This window comes from Octopus bimaculoides, chromosome 13 (assembly GCF_046866305.1).
Source record: "Octopus bimaculoides isolate indiv1 chromosome 13, ASM4686630v1, whole genome shotgun sequence".
Lineage (NCBI taxonomy): Eukaryota > Metazoa > Mollusca > Cephalopoda > Octopoda > Octopodidae > Octopus > Octopus bimaculoides.
This window is the reverse complement of record NC_142940.1, coordinates 62128854-62146497: the sequence shown is the minus strand read 5'-3', so window position 1 is coordinate 62146497 and position 17644 is coordinate 62128854. Positions and strand designations below refer to the sequence as shown.

At 37.0% G+C, this 17644-nt stretch overlaps 1 protein-coding gene across 1 annotated transcript in view; it reads right to left on the bottom strand.

Annotated features, from left to right (window-relative positions):
- Positions 1 to 2634: 2634 nt before the first annotated feature.
- LOC106884297 (rho guanine nucleotide exchange factor 17) overlaps positions 2635 to 17644 on the bottom strand; it is a 148922-nt gene continuing 133912 nt past the window's right edge. The window contains exons 16-23 of the mRNA XM_014935601.3: positions 16225 to 16439; positions 14884 to 15013; positions 14076 to 14162; positions 13186 to 13253; positions 12669 to 12817; positions 11890 to 12064; positions 10629 to 10802; positions 2635 to 10432 (exon numbers count right to left, since the gene is read on the bottom strand). Of these exons, the coding sequence (XP_014791087.1) occupies positions 9993 to 10432; positions 10629 to 10802; positions 11890 to 12064; positions 12669 to 12817; positions 13186 to 13253; positions 14076 to 14162; positions 14884 to 15013; positions 16225 to 16439 (1438 nt within the window). The 3' untranslated portion in view covers positions 2635 to 9992. The remainder of the gene's footprint in view (positions 10433 to 10628; positions 10803 to 11889; positions 12065 to 12668; positions 12818 to 13185; positions 13254 to 14075; positions 14163 to 14883; positions 15014 to 16224; positions 16440 to 17644) is intronic.

Below are 17644 nucleotides of genomic sequence, written 5' to 3'. Positions count from 1 at the left end.
CATTTCTTTCATTTTTTATTTATTGTTTTATTTATTGCAATTTGGAAGAATTTTGGGAGCAACAAAATGATGATTAAGAAATTTTATGGTTCTTTTCTAATACAGACAGAAGACCAGAAATTTTCTGGTTTTAGTCATTTAAATCGTCATTAGTACAAGACAAGTATTTCATTTCATTGGCCCTGGCTGGACAAAGAGCAGGGTTGGTTTCAGTGAGAACGTAGAGGGCCAGACAGAACAAACACTGCAAGACATTTTGCACAGAACTGTTAGGATTCTGCTAATTTGCTTCTCATTTAGTTAATAATTCTTTCTAAACTTGAGACAAGGCCACCAATTTTGAGGGGTGGGGAAGTTGATTAGCTCAACACAAGCACTCAGCTAATACTTATTTTGTTGATCCCAACAGGATGGAAGGCAAAGTTAACCTTGCCAGAATTTGAACTTGGAATGTTAAAAACTGGAAGCAATGGTGTTGAGCATTTGTCTGATGTGCTAAGGAATTCTGCCACCTTGTAACCGTTTCGGATTTTGACACAAAACCAGCAATTTTAGGGAGAGGGCTTAGTCAACACCATTAACTCCAGTACTGGTGTTGTGTTTTATCGACCCCCAAAAGGATAAAAGGGGATTCTTCTTGGACTGTCACTTAACTGGTGGCGTATACTGCACATTATTGAGAATCAATGCAGTTTTTGAGGCAGTTGTCTAGTTTACGTGTATCATTGTTCGTTGTCTTTGTTTGATGTTCTATGCTTGCTTGGGTTAGATGAGTCTTAACGAGGCAGTTTCCAATAGTTGGATGTCCTTCTTGTCAATTTTTGCTTCTTAAGTAAGATGCTTTCGTTTTACTTGAAACTGTGGGGAGTCTTGTTTGCAGCAAATGTAAACAAACATCTATTGTTGTTCAAATGGTGGCTGTGAAGACATATGCAAAAATAAACATTTCCATGCATAAGCACACGTGCGCATACACGTGCACTTGCAATATCCTTCTATACAGTTTCTTTCAAGCAAATTTCACTCTTAAAGCATAGGTCAGCCTTAAGCTATAAATAGAAGAAACTTGCCTAAGGTGCCATACAATGGAATTGAACCAGAAATCATGTAATTGTGAAGCAAACTTTGTAACTGCTCAGCCATGTCTAAACTTGTCTGTCTTTTTATGGTAGACTCGGCTGAATTGAAGTGATGGTGTTGTAGAAGGGTTCTGGTGGCAGCAAACAGGCCAGGGTTAAGACTGTCATTTGAACTCACAAAATTTAATCTTTATGTTACCCTCTTTTATATAGGCGTGGCTGTGTGGTTAGGAAGCTTGCTTCCCAGCCACATGGTTTCAGGTTCTGTCCCACTTTGGGCAAGTGTCTTCTACAAAGCCTTGAGATTGAATTTGATTGGCAGAAGTGTGTAAGTGCTTGTGCCTCCTCCTAATAGAGAGCAGGGAAAATATATATCCTCATCATCATCATCATTTAACATCCATTTTCCATACTGGTATGGGTTGACAGGAGCTGACCAGCTGAAGGGCTGCCTGGGCTCCATGTTTGTTTTGGTGTTTTTTCTGTGGATGGATACTCTTCCTACAGAGTACAATGCACTGGTTCAGGTACTATATATATATATATATATCATTTAACATCCGTGTCCATGCTGGCATGGGTTGGATGGTTTGACCAGAGCTGGTAAGCTGGAGGACTGCACCAGACTCCAGTCTGATTTGGCATGCCCTTCCTAATGCCAACCACTCTGAGAGTGTAATGGGTGCTCTTATATGCCACCAACACAGGTGCCATTTGTGTGACACCAGTATCTGCGATTTTGCTTGGCTTGATGGGTCTTCTTCTCAAGCATGACAATGCCAAAGGTCTCGGTCATTGCCTCTGAGAAGCCAACCACTTTGCCTGCATAAGACCCAACGCTCAAAAGGAACTCAGCCACTTTGCCTCTGTGAGGCCCAACGCTCGAAAGGTGCTCTTTACATGTCACCAGCACAGGTACCAGTTACGTGACACCAGCATTGGCCATGACTACAATTTCACTTGGCTTGACAGATCTTCTCAAGCATGACATAATGCCAAAGATCTGTCATGAGTCATTGCCTCTGTGAGGTTCAAAGTTCAAAGATCATGCTTGTAACAGATGTTGCCATATTTAATCATCACCACCATCATCATCATTTAATGTCCATGTTGGCATGAGTTGGACAGTTTGACAGGATCTGATGATTCTAAGGATTGTGTTGTCTTCTAATGTCTGCTTTTGCATGGTTTCTACAGCTGGATGCCCTTCGCAACCTCAACTACTTACAGTATGGACTGGTTGCAGTTTTTGAGCCATCAGCACTAATGAGGTTGCCACGCAGATCGCAGGACTATGAACCCTAAGAAAGATGGAGGTCAGCTTTATACTAGGGAACGAAGGGTTAACGGATGGTGGGAGGATACAAAGCAGGTTCTTCCAGGGGATCTGCATGGCTACTGATATTTAATAAGGGACAGGGAGAAAGAGAAAAGAGAGATGATCCGTAGGAGCTGCACAGTGATCGATAGTAGCGATGAAAGGTCCCTGCCCCAAGGGACACAGATTCAAAAGCAACACATAAAGAAAAATAATAAAAAACCAAGAAGCCCAAAATTAGAACATTTCAAATATTTAATGAGCATAAATAAATAAATAAAAATAAATAACAAACAACTGATGTTGAAATCCGAATGATGAATGTTTTGTGTTTGTGTTTTGTTTTTGTTTTTTTTTCTGTTGTAAAAAAGATAAATGTGAACAGTAACAGACAACTGATCGAATAACAAATGTGTCCAGGTGCCAATTGCTTATTTTTGGTGGGTTGTTGGTTTTTTTTTTTTTGTTGTTTTTATTTTTGCAATTATCGGTTTCACTGGTGCCTTTCCAACTTACATTCAAGGAGAAAGGATTAAGAGGGTAACACCAGAAGTCTTCAATTCGGAGAGTAAAAAATGTCAAAGCCAAGATGGAAATGGGGAAAATCAAAATATTCCCAGTCAACTACAAAATTCATAAGATATTTCATTAATCTAATCAACAGACTTGTTATTCATTTAATATCTTTTTTTTTTTTAGGGGTGTTTTGTTGAGAGATTTTATTGTTTTTTGGTTTTTGTTTTAGTTGAGGATGTTTTTGGAGGTTTTTTGTTTTTTTTAATTAATTTCATTTAAATTTTCTTAATGATATAAGTGGCCTTTTCAGATGAACACTTTTTATATTAAAGAAACATCATATATATAAAACACTCTGAAAAAACAACTTCATATGTTGGATTGAACAAATATGTCTGCCGTTTTTCTATCTCTTTCTACTAAGATAAAAGAATATGTGTGTATCATTATTATTATTATTATTTGTTTAAAATATTTGCATTATTTATTATTGTTAAAGTAGGAGAAATATTTAGCAAAAAAAAAAACTGATTTAGAAAATTAATTCCAAGTGAATATATTTCCAGAACAGGAGGAAACAAACTCTAGAGAAATGGTTATTTAAATAACGTGTCAAAATGGTAGGTCAACCTTAGAACCATTTTCCAAAACATGGAGCTGTCACAAACTTATAATGAATATATGACACTAATATATATATATATATATATATATATACATACATACATACATGCACATGTACATACATACACATATCTACACAAACATATATACATACACACGTACATACATATATATATATTAGTGTTTAGCATTGATTTAATTTTATTTCTCCTTTTGATGGATTATAGCAAAATTTGTTTTTGTCTGTTCATACTTTGATCATTTTTTTTCAAGTAAAAACAACAACAAAAAAGCCTTCAGCAGGGTAATTTATTTGTTGTTGTTGTTGTAAACAGACAAAGATAAGAAGGATACATATATACGTATTTATTTTAAGTGATGTAGTTGGTTTTCATTTCTCCCCCCAATTTCAATACTGTGTGTGTGTGTGTGTCACAAGCATTGCTTCAAGAGGTGTCTCATGAAACAAGGTAAAAGAATCGACTAGATTAAGAATATTGTAATTTGGTTAGGATTAGAGTAAAGTAAAAAAAGAAACTTTACTTCTTGTCTGATGTGGGATTTCTTTACACATAATTTATTCATGTTAATTAAGAATCAGCAAATACGTGGGGGAGGATATTAATTTTTTTTCTTTTTTTAATGTGTTGGGCAATGTTTGTTACTGATGCTGTTGTTTGTTATTTTTAATTATAACTAATACTAATTCATCAATGAAATCATCCTTAATATCAAAATAAGCCAAATTGAGTCATTTTAATACATTTAATATTAATTTAGCAAAAAAAAAAAAAGGTAAAACTTGTATAAACCTTGCCTTATTTGAAACAACTGTTTAAAATCAGAAATTTATACAATTTAATAATAATAATAAATAATGTCTTTAATTAGCTACAAGGGCAAATGTTAACACAAAATTAAAATTATTTTTTAATAAGCTGTTTAAAAATTCCCACATCTTTTGTAAAAAAAGGGGGTGGGGATATCATAAGAGCAACAGGAAAGGATTCAGGTATGTTGCTGTGAAGAAGCTCCTGTAATCTCTCTACTTGAACACACCTGTATGTTTTAGAGACATTCAAATGAACAATGCCTTCAATCATATTTCTACCTGTAGCCATTCCACCTTTAATGCAACATATTTAGGGGACAAGTGGTCTTCAATTATGTGTTCCCTATTTTGAAGATGCCAAGGGAATTTGGTACAGAAAGTGGTTTACACAGGTGAGGAGATTACTCAAGAAGCACCTACATTGGCTTGGGTTTTGCAGGTGTTTTGTGTTAAAACAATCACCTTTAATTATTGTCATCATCAGTGAAGGCTTGCCTCTACTGTTGTTGTACACGAATGCTCTTGAACAAATGGAAGGATTTCTTCATCATTCGGAGTGGGCAGTTTTAATACGTTCTAGAAATGGTCTGATCAGCAGATTGTTGGACACAACAGCAAAAGAGCCTTAAACATGGATCTGAAAATTCTTCAATCAATTGTTTGTCAAAATAAAATTAACAATGGTGTGTGTATGTGTGTGTGTGTTAAAATAAATAAAGGAATATTTTGATGAGATGCTTGTGAATTAAAAGATAAGACTAGATGTCTTTGTATATATATATATATATATATATATATATATATATATATATATATATATATACATACACACACACACACACACACACACACACACACACACACACACACTGCAACAATTTAGAGGGTTTTGGGTTTTTTTTTTTCATAAGCCAGCATGAAAATATATTTGTGTGACAGGGTATGGTGGAATGGTTGCCAAGGGAACCCAATCAAGGTGGAATTTCCTTCAAGATAATCTTCATTCCGGTTGAAAAATAGCCAAACATTCTATATGTGTCTAATTTATTTTCTCTTTAGCCCCACCCAAAAAATTGGGGGGGGGGGGGGAAGGAAATAATTTTTTTTCTTGATTTTTTAATAGTAAATGATAATAAAAATAAATGTTCTGAATTCTATGACTGCCATGAATCAAGGTCAATTTGAGGTCATTGCATATAACATGCAATATATATGCATATGCACACAACATCATCATCCGGCCTTTAAACATCAACTGTGGTTGGCTGATGGCCACACTCACTGTATGGAGACTGGACAATAGTAGCATGGCCAATTATTATATTATATGATACGATGATTTAATGTTATTGCTATTATTATTATTGTTGTTGTTGTTAAAAATAATTCTAGTAATAATACAAGACTCAAAAAATTGTGTTGACATCAACCGCCCTCATTCTCAGGAAGTTTTATTTCCGTCTAATATATATATGTGTCTTGGGGTCTCTGGTTGAGACCTGAACGGCAGATGAAATAAAATGCAAAATAATAATAATGAGCAATATGAGTGTTTGCTTCTACAGGTATTGAAAAACCTTAGAATTGCAATTAGAAACGAGGAAGCTCCAGCATTGATGGCTTTCCCAATATAAATGGACTGGTTCGAGTCCAGTCCACAAATGGCTGTTAATCATGGGCTTTTCTTACTGAGAACTAAGAACCTAACTGATGCAGTTATTCCTCCAGAAATCAATGTAAAGTCTCAAGCAGGTGATGTCGAGTACTTTATACACAGACAGATATACTGTCCAATGTGTGAAGATGTAACATGAACGATAGAATGAAGCCATCTCCACAACAGAGGACATTGCTCCAATGTTATCTGGTAATTTCAAGAAACAGCAATGAACAATGTTTTAGAGACTCTCATAGATATTTAATCCCTGAGAACAACAGAAACGGTTTATTTCATGTGTGACCATCACGACTGCTATGATCCCACAAAGAGCAATTCTGGATTTACCAACTTGGCTATACCTGCCAATCATCACTTATCCCTGAAAATCTTTTGTATACATTCATACATACACATATCTATATACATACATTTATAAATATATATATATATATATATATACACTCACACATACAAACACATTACTACACAGATACATTATTATTGACAGCTAAATGTCTTTTTCCATAAAACCTGCAGAGGAATGCTTTAACTCTATCCAGATTAATTACAAAATATCATTAATAAATTATTACAGCCACAATATATGGCCTGATGCTTATAGAAGAGACAAAATAATCTCAGCAGTAATCTCAGGTCCAATGAAAAACAGCCACATTGCGGAAATTGTTGAAGCTTTCAACCAGAGAGAAGCTCACTGCTTTACATTATCACACTTACAACTAAACTGTGTCTGTTTTATGAATAATAAAAGGTCACCATAGTCCAGCTTCCATCAGTGGTGAGGAATCAGCAGTCCGATTGCGGTGCAGACATAGGCCTCAATTGACCATGAAAAGAAGACAAAAAATGGTTCCACTTGTTTGAATAATTTGGCAATTAACAGATAGGATTAAGAGGGAGACATCCAAGAAAAAATAAAGCAATCAGACCCTAACAGGGAAGATAAGAAAACAAAACATTGTGTATGTATGTATGTATGTGTGTGTAATGTATGACCCACTCAGTTTTTAATAGTTGAACTGTAGTGTATAAGGTGTACAGTTCAGTTTAGTAACTCTACAATGATGTATTTCTCTACATATAACTATTTACTTTCACTTCAAGATAGACAGGTAGATAAAACCAGTATGGCTAGATAGATATACAGATAGATAATAGATAGACCGATAGGTAACTAGATAGATAGTTAGATATAAGTATATATATAGAGAGAGATTAAAATAGGTAGATAAATAGATATAGATAAGTAGATATAATAAACCGAGAAGACACTCCCCACCCCTTGTTTGATCACACTGTCTCCTCTACTTCTCTCATCATTCCAGACATTGTCTTTCAGTTTCAGCAGGGGGGTCAGAGATTGAATATTTCTCTGTAAATTTTTTTTTTGGCTTGTTTCATGCCCTCAGTTTATTCAGCTGACAAGAATTCAATCCTAAACACACAAATCAGGAGAAACCTAAGAATCTCCATTTGTTCTTCCACTGGAAGAAAGGATTACAGGAATAACCTGGGAAATTTTCAGATGTTAGATACTAGAAAAACACTAGACAAACCCCCGACATTCACTGTTTCTCTTTCTTCAGGTTTGGACATATCTGAATAAGACCGTGGGTTCTGTATTTGTTTGTGTGTGAATTTGTGTATTATATGAAACACAGCATGGATTAGAAAAAGATAAACTTTAGGAAGTAAATCTATTTTGTTCTGAAATGTGTGTACGAGTACATAGAGACTGTGGGAGTGTGATGTGTGCAAGTACTCAATACAAGGTGTTATTTCCAATAGTTTAGCTATTGTAACACCATGTAACAGTCTTGTGACATGTGATGCAGCTTTGTGCAGTTACTGGGTGGGAATGGCAACATAACACTTGGAACTTCCACCCTTACATAGGGTTACCTTGCACACACATGAATACAGAGAGCAAGTCAAACTGTCATCCTGTTGATAGATAGAGGGATAGACAGACAGGCAGGTAGATAGATAGACAGATAGATGTTGTATACAGTATTATATAATACACACACACACACATATTCTAAACATTCTAAAAGAATAAAGAGAACATTCTGGTGCATCACATTGTCTATTTTTGTTAGAGAGAAATAGGGTCCTGGCGAGTGCAAGGGGGTTACCACAAGCCAGAAGCAACATTCAGCTGCTTGAAAGAAGAGAGAGAGAGAGACAGACAGACAGAGTGTGAGTCATTGACTTAAGAGGTGGTGGGGGAACAATGAAGACAGAAAGACGATGGGGTGAGGTGAAGGGGCTAATTAGGAGGAAGAAGAAGAGGTGGGGTGTATATAATTAGGTTATGAATCCACTCCTAATCTCCCTCCCATAATGGAATTTAAAAAAATAGAAATTTTTTTTAGAAAAAAAAACACAAAAAACAAAACTACACAAAAATAATCCTCTTTCCACACTAATGTGTGATTCAGCACTGCCCATTGTTATGTTTGTTCATAACCAAAAACCTTCAGAAATTAACTGGCAGCAAAAGAAAAAAAAAATGGCAACGAGGGTTCCTGCTTGCTAACCAATTTTTAAAAACAAAGAAGAAAGCTTTCTCCTTGAAATGAAGTTTTTGTATGTGAAATTGTATGTGTTTGTAGATGCTGTGACAGATTGGGGGAAGAGCAGGGCGCGAGGCAGGGGCCAAGCAGTTTGTCAGGAAGGAATGGGGCAGAAATATCTTTAGAATAATGGAAAAAAAATTTTTTAATTCCAACAATCATGAAGAACAACATTATATATATATATAAAGAAGAAAATATATATATATTTACTTGATAATGTTTGTATGCATATGCACATGGATATATATGCATATATTATTTGTATAAAAATAACCATGTTAATAGAAAAATATTGTTTTCAACGTAGTCGTCCCATAATGTTGAATAGTCCTCGAATAGATTCTGATTTTACACAAAACAAATACACACACATATAAGTGTGTATGTGTATGTATATATATATATACATACATACATATATGTGTGTATATATATATATATATATATATATATATATATATACACACACATATATATATAGATGAGAAAAAATAGATATTAAATAGGAAACACTTTTACTTCACCCTCCTTTAAATAGACATGCACGCACGCACACTTCATAGTGTGAGTATGTATGTATATATGTGTGTGTGTACATATGCATGTAATGTATGTATGCAATGTTTACGATAATATATTGTTGTATGTCAATGTGTGACTTTTAGCGTTCATCTGCAATTACATGTATGTATATATCTATATATGTACATAATATATATATACATACACATATACAATAAACAATAAATACTCTATATATATATATGTATATATATATATATATATATTATTAATTAGTTAATTCATTCAACAATTAATACTCACTAATATTTTTCACTGATCAGATGTCACAACCAAATTGATATCTTTCAACGCAGCACCAAATATTTCCTCAAATTTGCTATCATTTCACTGTATACACACACACACACATTATATATATATGCATGTATGTATATATGCATGTCCTTATGTATGTACATATGTATTACATGTATTATCTTAAAATGTTCTTGGACACCAAAGCTCATGTTTACAAATTTCGTCGTTTCATGTTTGTGTTGTTCGTCTTTTGTTCGGTTCCGCCATTCTACAGCGGAGAGCGTCTCGCATGTGTCGACTCAAAAATTAAGGGTTCTCCACGCTCACCCCCTTCATCCTTACATTGCACACATACACACACACACACACACGCATGCGCGCGTGCACACAGGTCATCTGGGTGTAAGGAACCAAGTTTGAGAGAAAGGGGGGAGGAGAGAAAGAGGCATCATTATAGAGAGAAACAGAGATTAATCGCCAGATTAATCAATAGTTCAATAATTAACAGGAAACAAGAGCAAAGTCAGGGAAAATTGTCTCAGACCTGCCAGAGCAGGAGATGGTTGGTGCTGTCGTCACGACCAGCAGCTTCGTTAGCAACGTTGTTGCGGAAGTCTTCATAGCCATCGCCGCCGCTAATCACCAGCATGCGAGTGGCCATCGTTGCGGTGGTGGCCATGGATGACCGTCGCTGAATCTCCTGCAAGGATAAGTTACCCTCAACAACAGGGGATGTGGGTTCTTCTTCTGGCATCTCACTCATGGAGCTGCTTGTGACCGTGGCTGTAGTAGTGATATTTGTAGTAGGTGTAATAGTAGTATTAGAGGTGTAACTCTGTTGCTGCTGCTGTTGGTGATGGTTATTACTGGAACCGAAGCTATTGCCAGCTGTCACGGATTCAGTTTTTTGTCCAGAGCTGTTGGGTAATTCCACACTGGTCAAGAATCGTACATGTCCAGTATGACCATAAACTAAACCTAGAACCAAGGAAAATAGCAAAACATACATATTATTATTATCAATATTATTATTATTATTATTATAAATAAAATCATTATTATATTACTTACTAATATGGAAATGAAGATAGGGAAAAACATGGAGAGGAAAAAGAGGAGAGAAAGAGAGGATGAAAGGCTAAAAGAGCAGAGCAAGATAATAAAGAAGTTTCACCTGTAACTGCTGGACAATTGATGTTACTGTGTGTTGTGGTGGATGTTATTTTAGGTACAGGAATGGTGAGAATCACTCCAGCACTGGTTCCAACCCACAGCAAGTCTTTGCAGATTAACAAAGCAGTCACTCGCAGGCAGGCCGTCTTGTGTTGCCTGATGATGTCATCAGCCACTAAAGAAGAGGAAAGAAAGCAAACATTTAATACAGATAAGACATGAATGAAATACAATATGGAGTGTTATTATACACTGATTGTATAGCCGTAGGATGGCCACAGCAATGGTGATCTCATTGACTTATCAGTCTTATTGGTACAGCTTCAATTAACATTGCAATAAAATTGAAGAGATAACAGGTTTTCATCAGTGACGTGATTGGGTGCAAATGTTTGGATGCTGGCAATTTGGTACAACTGGTCGGACAATCAACTGGTTTCCACAGCATTATGTTTTCACACACACACAAATATACGCCTACAGACAGTGAGGGAATGAGAGGTCACATCATCAGTGTTGGGGCTGCTGCTGTTCAGCTCTCCAGTTCAACTTTGACCGACCAGATCGACAATCAAAATCATTTTAGCAATGGTCATCCTATCTTTTATTTAAACAAAATGTGTTTTTTAATATGCATGGCTCAGTGGTTAGAGCGTCGAGCTTACGATCGTGAGGTTGTGGGTTTGATTCCCGGACCGGGCTGCGTATTGTGTTCTTGAGCAAGATACTTTATTTCACATTGCTTCATTTCACTCAGCTGTAGAAATGAGTTGCGACGTCACTGGTGCCAAGCTGTATCGGCTCCTTTGCCTTTCCCTTGGATAACATCAGTGGTGTGGAGAGGGGGGAGGCTGGTATGCATGGGGGACTGGTGGTCTTCCATAAACAACCTTGCCCGGACTTGTGCCTTGGAGGGAAACTTCCTAGGTACAATCCCATGGTCATTCATGACCGAAGGGGTTCTTCTCATGTATTTAGGACTACAGTTATCAATGTGTATTTTATGCCTTCTTAAAGACAGTAGAGTGTCACTGGATTGAAATTTGACTGCTATTTCTAGTTGATTGAGCTACTAATCGGAATCTTTCTTGTTGAATCACTCCAAGGCTGTAATAGCAGGCTATTTTGGGCCTTGAACTTCTGAAACTTAACTGGAGGCCACTTAATTAGCCACACAACAACAACAAACAATGACCACAACCAGCTGGAGCAAACTGTCAGCAAAGTTTGTAAGGAGCAGAAGATGACAATAAATGACTTACATTGCAGTTTGTGTGTGACAGCAGCAGTGACGTTGATTTCATGAAGAAATTCATAAGTGGTTGCATGGTAGAGGTTTACTTTGGCGCTTTGTTGAGGGGCAACCCACACTCCTTGGCCTGAGGATACAATACACTGGACACAGCGTGAAGGGTCAGGATTCACAATGAACTGATGCTGGAAGAGAAAAAGCATAAATGAAAAACACAATAAATACACAAATTTCCTAGAAGACATAATTCCAAGATAATGAAAAAGAAGAGGAAAAAAAAATTGAAGTGATAGCACATTGTCAACTTAATGTGACAGTCCCATAAAAGGGAAGAATGCTACTGTTATTTAGCCCTAGGAAACACAGTTTCTTGTTGGAAAGACAAAAAAAAACTGAAGCACAAATTTTTCAGAGTTTTCATGCCAACTGAATCGATATTAGTATATTACTGGTTGTTTCATGGATTTGGTAGATGGAAACTGAGTGAAGCCTGACATATATGTGAGTGGGTGTATATTTGTACATTTTTTTGTCTTGACATTACATGATAATTACAGGTGAGAGTTACTGGGCAAAGGAGCAGTTTTGTTTGAGCCAAGATGTGTGCATCTGAATTTAAAGGTTAAAAACCGCAAGAACTTTCTTGACAACCTAAGAGCTTGAGCGATTGTGTGGATGGTTCGCTCATGGACTTTGTAACCAATGAAACCATCTGCAGTTCTTGACCAGCTGATTTGACATTTGATACATAATAAGTGACTAAAGCATAAGTAACACAAAATTACTCACCTCAATCTTCAAGGTCAGAGGGTTGACGATGCAAATGCTGTTTTGAGAACCACACCATAACTTGCCAGCAACAGCATGCATTTTATTGATTGGGGATGTCACTGATCCGAGAGTCCTTGTGTATGGGTGTTCAGTGTCCCATTGGCCATCTGAAAAGAAACAAATTAAGTTTCAAAAACTGCCAGAATCAATTTCTTACCTTTTTGTCTTTTACTTGTTTGTCATTAAACAGCAGCCATGCTGGGGAAATGTTCAGATGTTGCTTTTTATGTGCTACCAGCACGGGGGTCACAACTACAATTTCCATTTGATTCTGATATTGCTGTTGATGTACTTGACCTAATAGGTCTCCTCAAGCACGGTATATGCAACTGGTACTTAATTTATTGACCCCCAAAACGATGAAAAGCAAAGTTGACTTCCCATAAAGAAGGCTGAGTTACAATGATACCCATCCCCCACCACCCAGTTGACTCCTCCAAAGACAACTGATCAAGTATGATGGAAGAGAACTTACCAATATCACGTCTGTAGACTATCAGGTCTCCATTGGCCAAAGATACAAACACTTTGTTGTCAAGGTAACTGGAAGGATAACAGACAACATGGAATTGTATTAAACATACACGTAGTATAATTTAGGTGTTTATACATACATCATCTACACACATGCATGCGCATGCGTGCATGCGCATCATTTGTATGTATCCTTAACACTACCAAGTAATAGGTAATATATTAATTATTATGACTTATCATCGTTAGCATACATTTTCTTTATGCCTGCATGTATTGGACATGTCTACCACAGTCCTTCATCACATGATACACTTAACGAAGAAGAAACTACGATACTTCGTCATTATGTACAGCTGGATACCCTTCCTATCTCTCAACCACTCTGCAACATCAACTGGCCTGCATTATATCTTGTCCTGTTATCACCAAAGAGAGTTGTGTGCCAGGACAAGAATGGCCTTTCTACCGGAGATCAGTTTTTATTTTATGATTACAACTGAGAGAGGAGACAAAGAGAGAGAGGAGACAAAGAGAGAGACAGACAGGTAGACAGAGAGAGCCAGAGAGAAAGACAGGTAGACAGAGAGAGGGACAGAGTCAAAAATCACCAAAGAGAAAGCCTCGTTTGGTCATTTTCTGCTTTGATTGCAGTTTATATTTATTTTCTTAATCATTCCTGTTCTCATTCCATTCTTTATATTCCTGCTTTGGCTTGCAGAGTCCACATTAGTAATATCACAGAATTAATACTGAGGATGTCACCAAAGGAATTCTTCCACTGCAACCCCACCCCCACCCCACACAAACTACATAGTCATAACAAATTATCTTAACATAACAAATTAAGAAACACCAGCAGCTTTTATGAATTAGTTGAGCCATACTTACATTATACAATACACAGGCGCTACATGTTGGATCTTCAACTTGTTTTTGGTTGTTTTGATGTTATCAGTGCACAGAAAGATGTGAATGCTGTAGAAGATGAGAGAAATAAACGGTTGATGGTTAGATTAATGAATAATTTAACAGAAATCAAACTCACCCCTGAGATCACCCCTGGTCCCATGAGACAAAATTCCTGTTTTAAAGTGGTCTAAATCAAAATCTTCCTTTGAAATTCCATGCTAATTTATGTCCCAAATACCAGATTAATTAATGACCATCAAGGGACCTGCTTTTGATAGGAATTGTCCCAGGGTGGTTAAGGGTCTCCCACTAACTATTTCTTGTCCTATTGATCTTAACAGAATAAATAACAAACTCAATGTTATTATCAAATACTGTATATGGAAGGGGTGAAGGCATGACGCCGAGTGGTTAGGGTATCGCACTCGTGATTGCTAGATTAAGGGTTCGATTCCTGGAGTGGGCAGGGCATTGTATTCTTGAGTAGAACACTTCATTTCACAGTTCCATTCCACACAGCTGTAGATGGGTAACCCTGTGATGGAACAGCTTTCTGATCGGGGGTGGGGGGATGTTGGCCTGCTCACCCCTAGTCAGTAGGGTGGCATCATTCAAAAGCTAAAACAATGCAAAGCAGATTGTGACTAGCGGTGTATAACAACATCTGATAGTCTGGTCGATACTGTGACATCATGATATAGAAAGGACTGTGTACTACCATTCAATCCGACATGCAAAATAATAAAATATACCCTAAAAACTTCGGTTTAAAGAATGAAATATTTACCATCCGTCTTCTGTGCCCAACCACATCGTGCTTTTTAATGCATCGTGCATCCATCGTCCGGAGATATTCTGTTCTTGGATATTGCTTGTTGTTGATGATGATGTTGTGGAAATACTCAAGCTTTCAACATCTTTGGAAATAAATACAAATAATTCTTTATAATTTGTTAGGATTAGGATTAAGGTAAATAACAAGGAGTGGGTGGTCACTCAAACTAAACATCTTTATTGAGAACAAAATATATATAATTAACAAAAATATAGAATTAATATGTTGTCAACACCATAAGAATTTATAAACTTTTGAGAAAACATGAAATAATTCTGTTTTGGAACAATGGATCTCAAAGCGGTATTTACACCCTATTCTTTATGGCTTTAGCTGTGCTTCTCCACTGGGATGGCCATGTGATTCGGATGCCAGGTAACCAGCTCCCATGGATGGTCTTTTTCAGTGAAATCAAGACTGAAAGTAGGCCACATGGATGTCCAAAAATTTTGTTTCCTCATCATCTCATTGTGATGCTGGAATAAAGTACTTTGTAACTGGATGCTGGAGACTGCATGAAGAGAGGAGGAGGAGATGTCATCATCAAAACCCTACAGCTGTTGTTCAGGGGTCACTTTCAGTGCCCTCAACACCACAGGATCTGCCTGTCCCATATCAGTCTTGTCAACCATGTCTGCTCCCACGAGAAACAATATGCTGGAAACAGAAGAGGATGAATGTCTTGGATTGACACCATCATCATCTTTGATGCGCTGTCATAAGCAAAAGTAAGCATGTGTATACATTACTTACATTATTTACATTTGACGGATATTTGTCCTCATCTTGTATATTGTGAACACAACATTTCGGCTGATATACCCTCCAGCCTTCATCAGGTGTCTTGGGGAAATTTCGAACCTGAGTTCTCATTCCTAAGGTATTTTTCGGTGTTATTATTATTATTATTATTATTAGCAGAGACACCTGGCATTGCTCGGGATTAAAATGGCATAGTTTGTATATAATATACTGCAGTTATGTTGAAACAGGCGATATGGGAAAGTGCAGCATTGACAACAATGTTAATAAGCTAACTAGAAATAAATGTGATGGGTGAAGGAGTTGCTCCAGCTTGCCAATAAATAACATGAGCCATCGACTTGGGTTTGTTTTCCTCATTTACATATTTATTTCTCGTCAACAAACAAAAACCCATTTATATATAATATATATGACCCACAAACAAATGAATTGAAGCAATGGATTCTGAGCTTGGATTTGTTGAAGCAAGGTTGGCCAGGGCTTAAGCAACAACAATTTATCCCCGATAGTTTCAATCGAAGAACTTACCTTCAACACACAGTTTCTCAGTTGTCTCCATGTGGTGTGGCATTGAATAAACATCGTCATCACTCGACTCTGACTCACTGGGTGATCCAGCATCTTCTCCGATGCTCTCCATGCAAGTATCCACTGATTCGATGTTAATTCGAGGCCTGTCAATGCTAGTCATGTTGCTACTGGAACAATCTGCATTACGATTCCGTCGGTTCTTCATACTGCTTCTGTTAACAGATTTTGAAAGATTTCAATTTGATATTCAAATATCTTCTTATTCAAAATTCTTTTTCATGACAGAAAACTGAAATTTTCAAGAATTTTATAAGCTACTGATGTATGACCACAGCAAAATGGATGGAACTCTTAAGAGTAAAAACCCACACAGACCCACATTCATCATGACTATAATTTTTACATCTATTTCTGCCCGTCCAATGCATGACTCGGACATATCTTCTCCAATGCAATGTCCAATCACTTGCCCCAGTCCTTTGTCATCTCTTTTGTGAAGTTCAGCCCCTTGAAATTAACCTTCACCAATTCTTCCAAAGTCATACACTTCTGCAGGTTCCTTTCATTTGGATCACTTAGCACTTCCCTTACCAAACTCCCCCATATGAATCATTTGCCCATGCCAATACAATATTCTTTCTGGAACATTACATCAGATTCCTCTTATACTCAGTTCTTCATGCGTAATAACATTTATACATCTAGTAGAGCATGTTCCTCTCATTTTTTCCTAGTTTTCACAAACCTTCAGCATTCAAGGCCCATATCCTGATCCCACACAGAATCACACTTCATACACAAACATCATACAATCTACCCTTCACCTGAAAAGAGAATCTCTTTGTCACCAATTGAAGTAAAAAAGATCCCTGAAATTTTCCACCCAGTTTTTAATCTGGCTGTTATGCTTTCAGCACACACTCCCCACTGCTAAGGAGTTTACCTACAAAACAGAAGCCATCCACTACTTACAGGGAGCCTTATGGGTATTTAAAGGGTCAGAAGAATTGCAAGCTTAAGTACTCATGACCTTCAGATGACCTCTGAGATCAAAGGTGGATGGGCAGTGACTATGACCATCACATGTTATAGGGACAGAGGAGGTGGATGAGGCAGTGCCCTTGACCTTCAAATGACCTCTGAGGCCAAAGGAGGTGCAAAGGGCAGTACTCATGCCATTCAGAGAATCTTTGAAATATGTTTGGGAGGGAGGGGGCAGTGACCTCAGACATCAGTGATATTTATACAATTAAATTTAACCTTTAGCATTTTTTCAGCACTCATTATCCATCCATAGAGTCACCCTTTTGCATCCTGGAGGTATGTCTCGACACCTCATCACCATCATCATTGTCTTTTCTTTCCCAGCTGAGGTGGCCACGTATCTCCCCCTTCAGCAACACCTTTGATCCTCTCC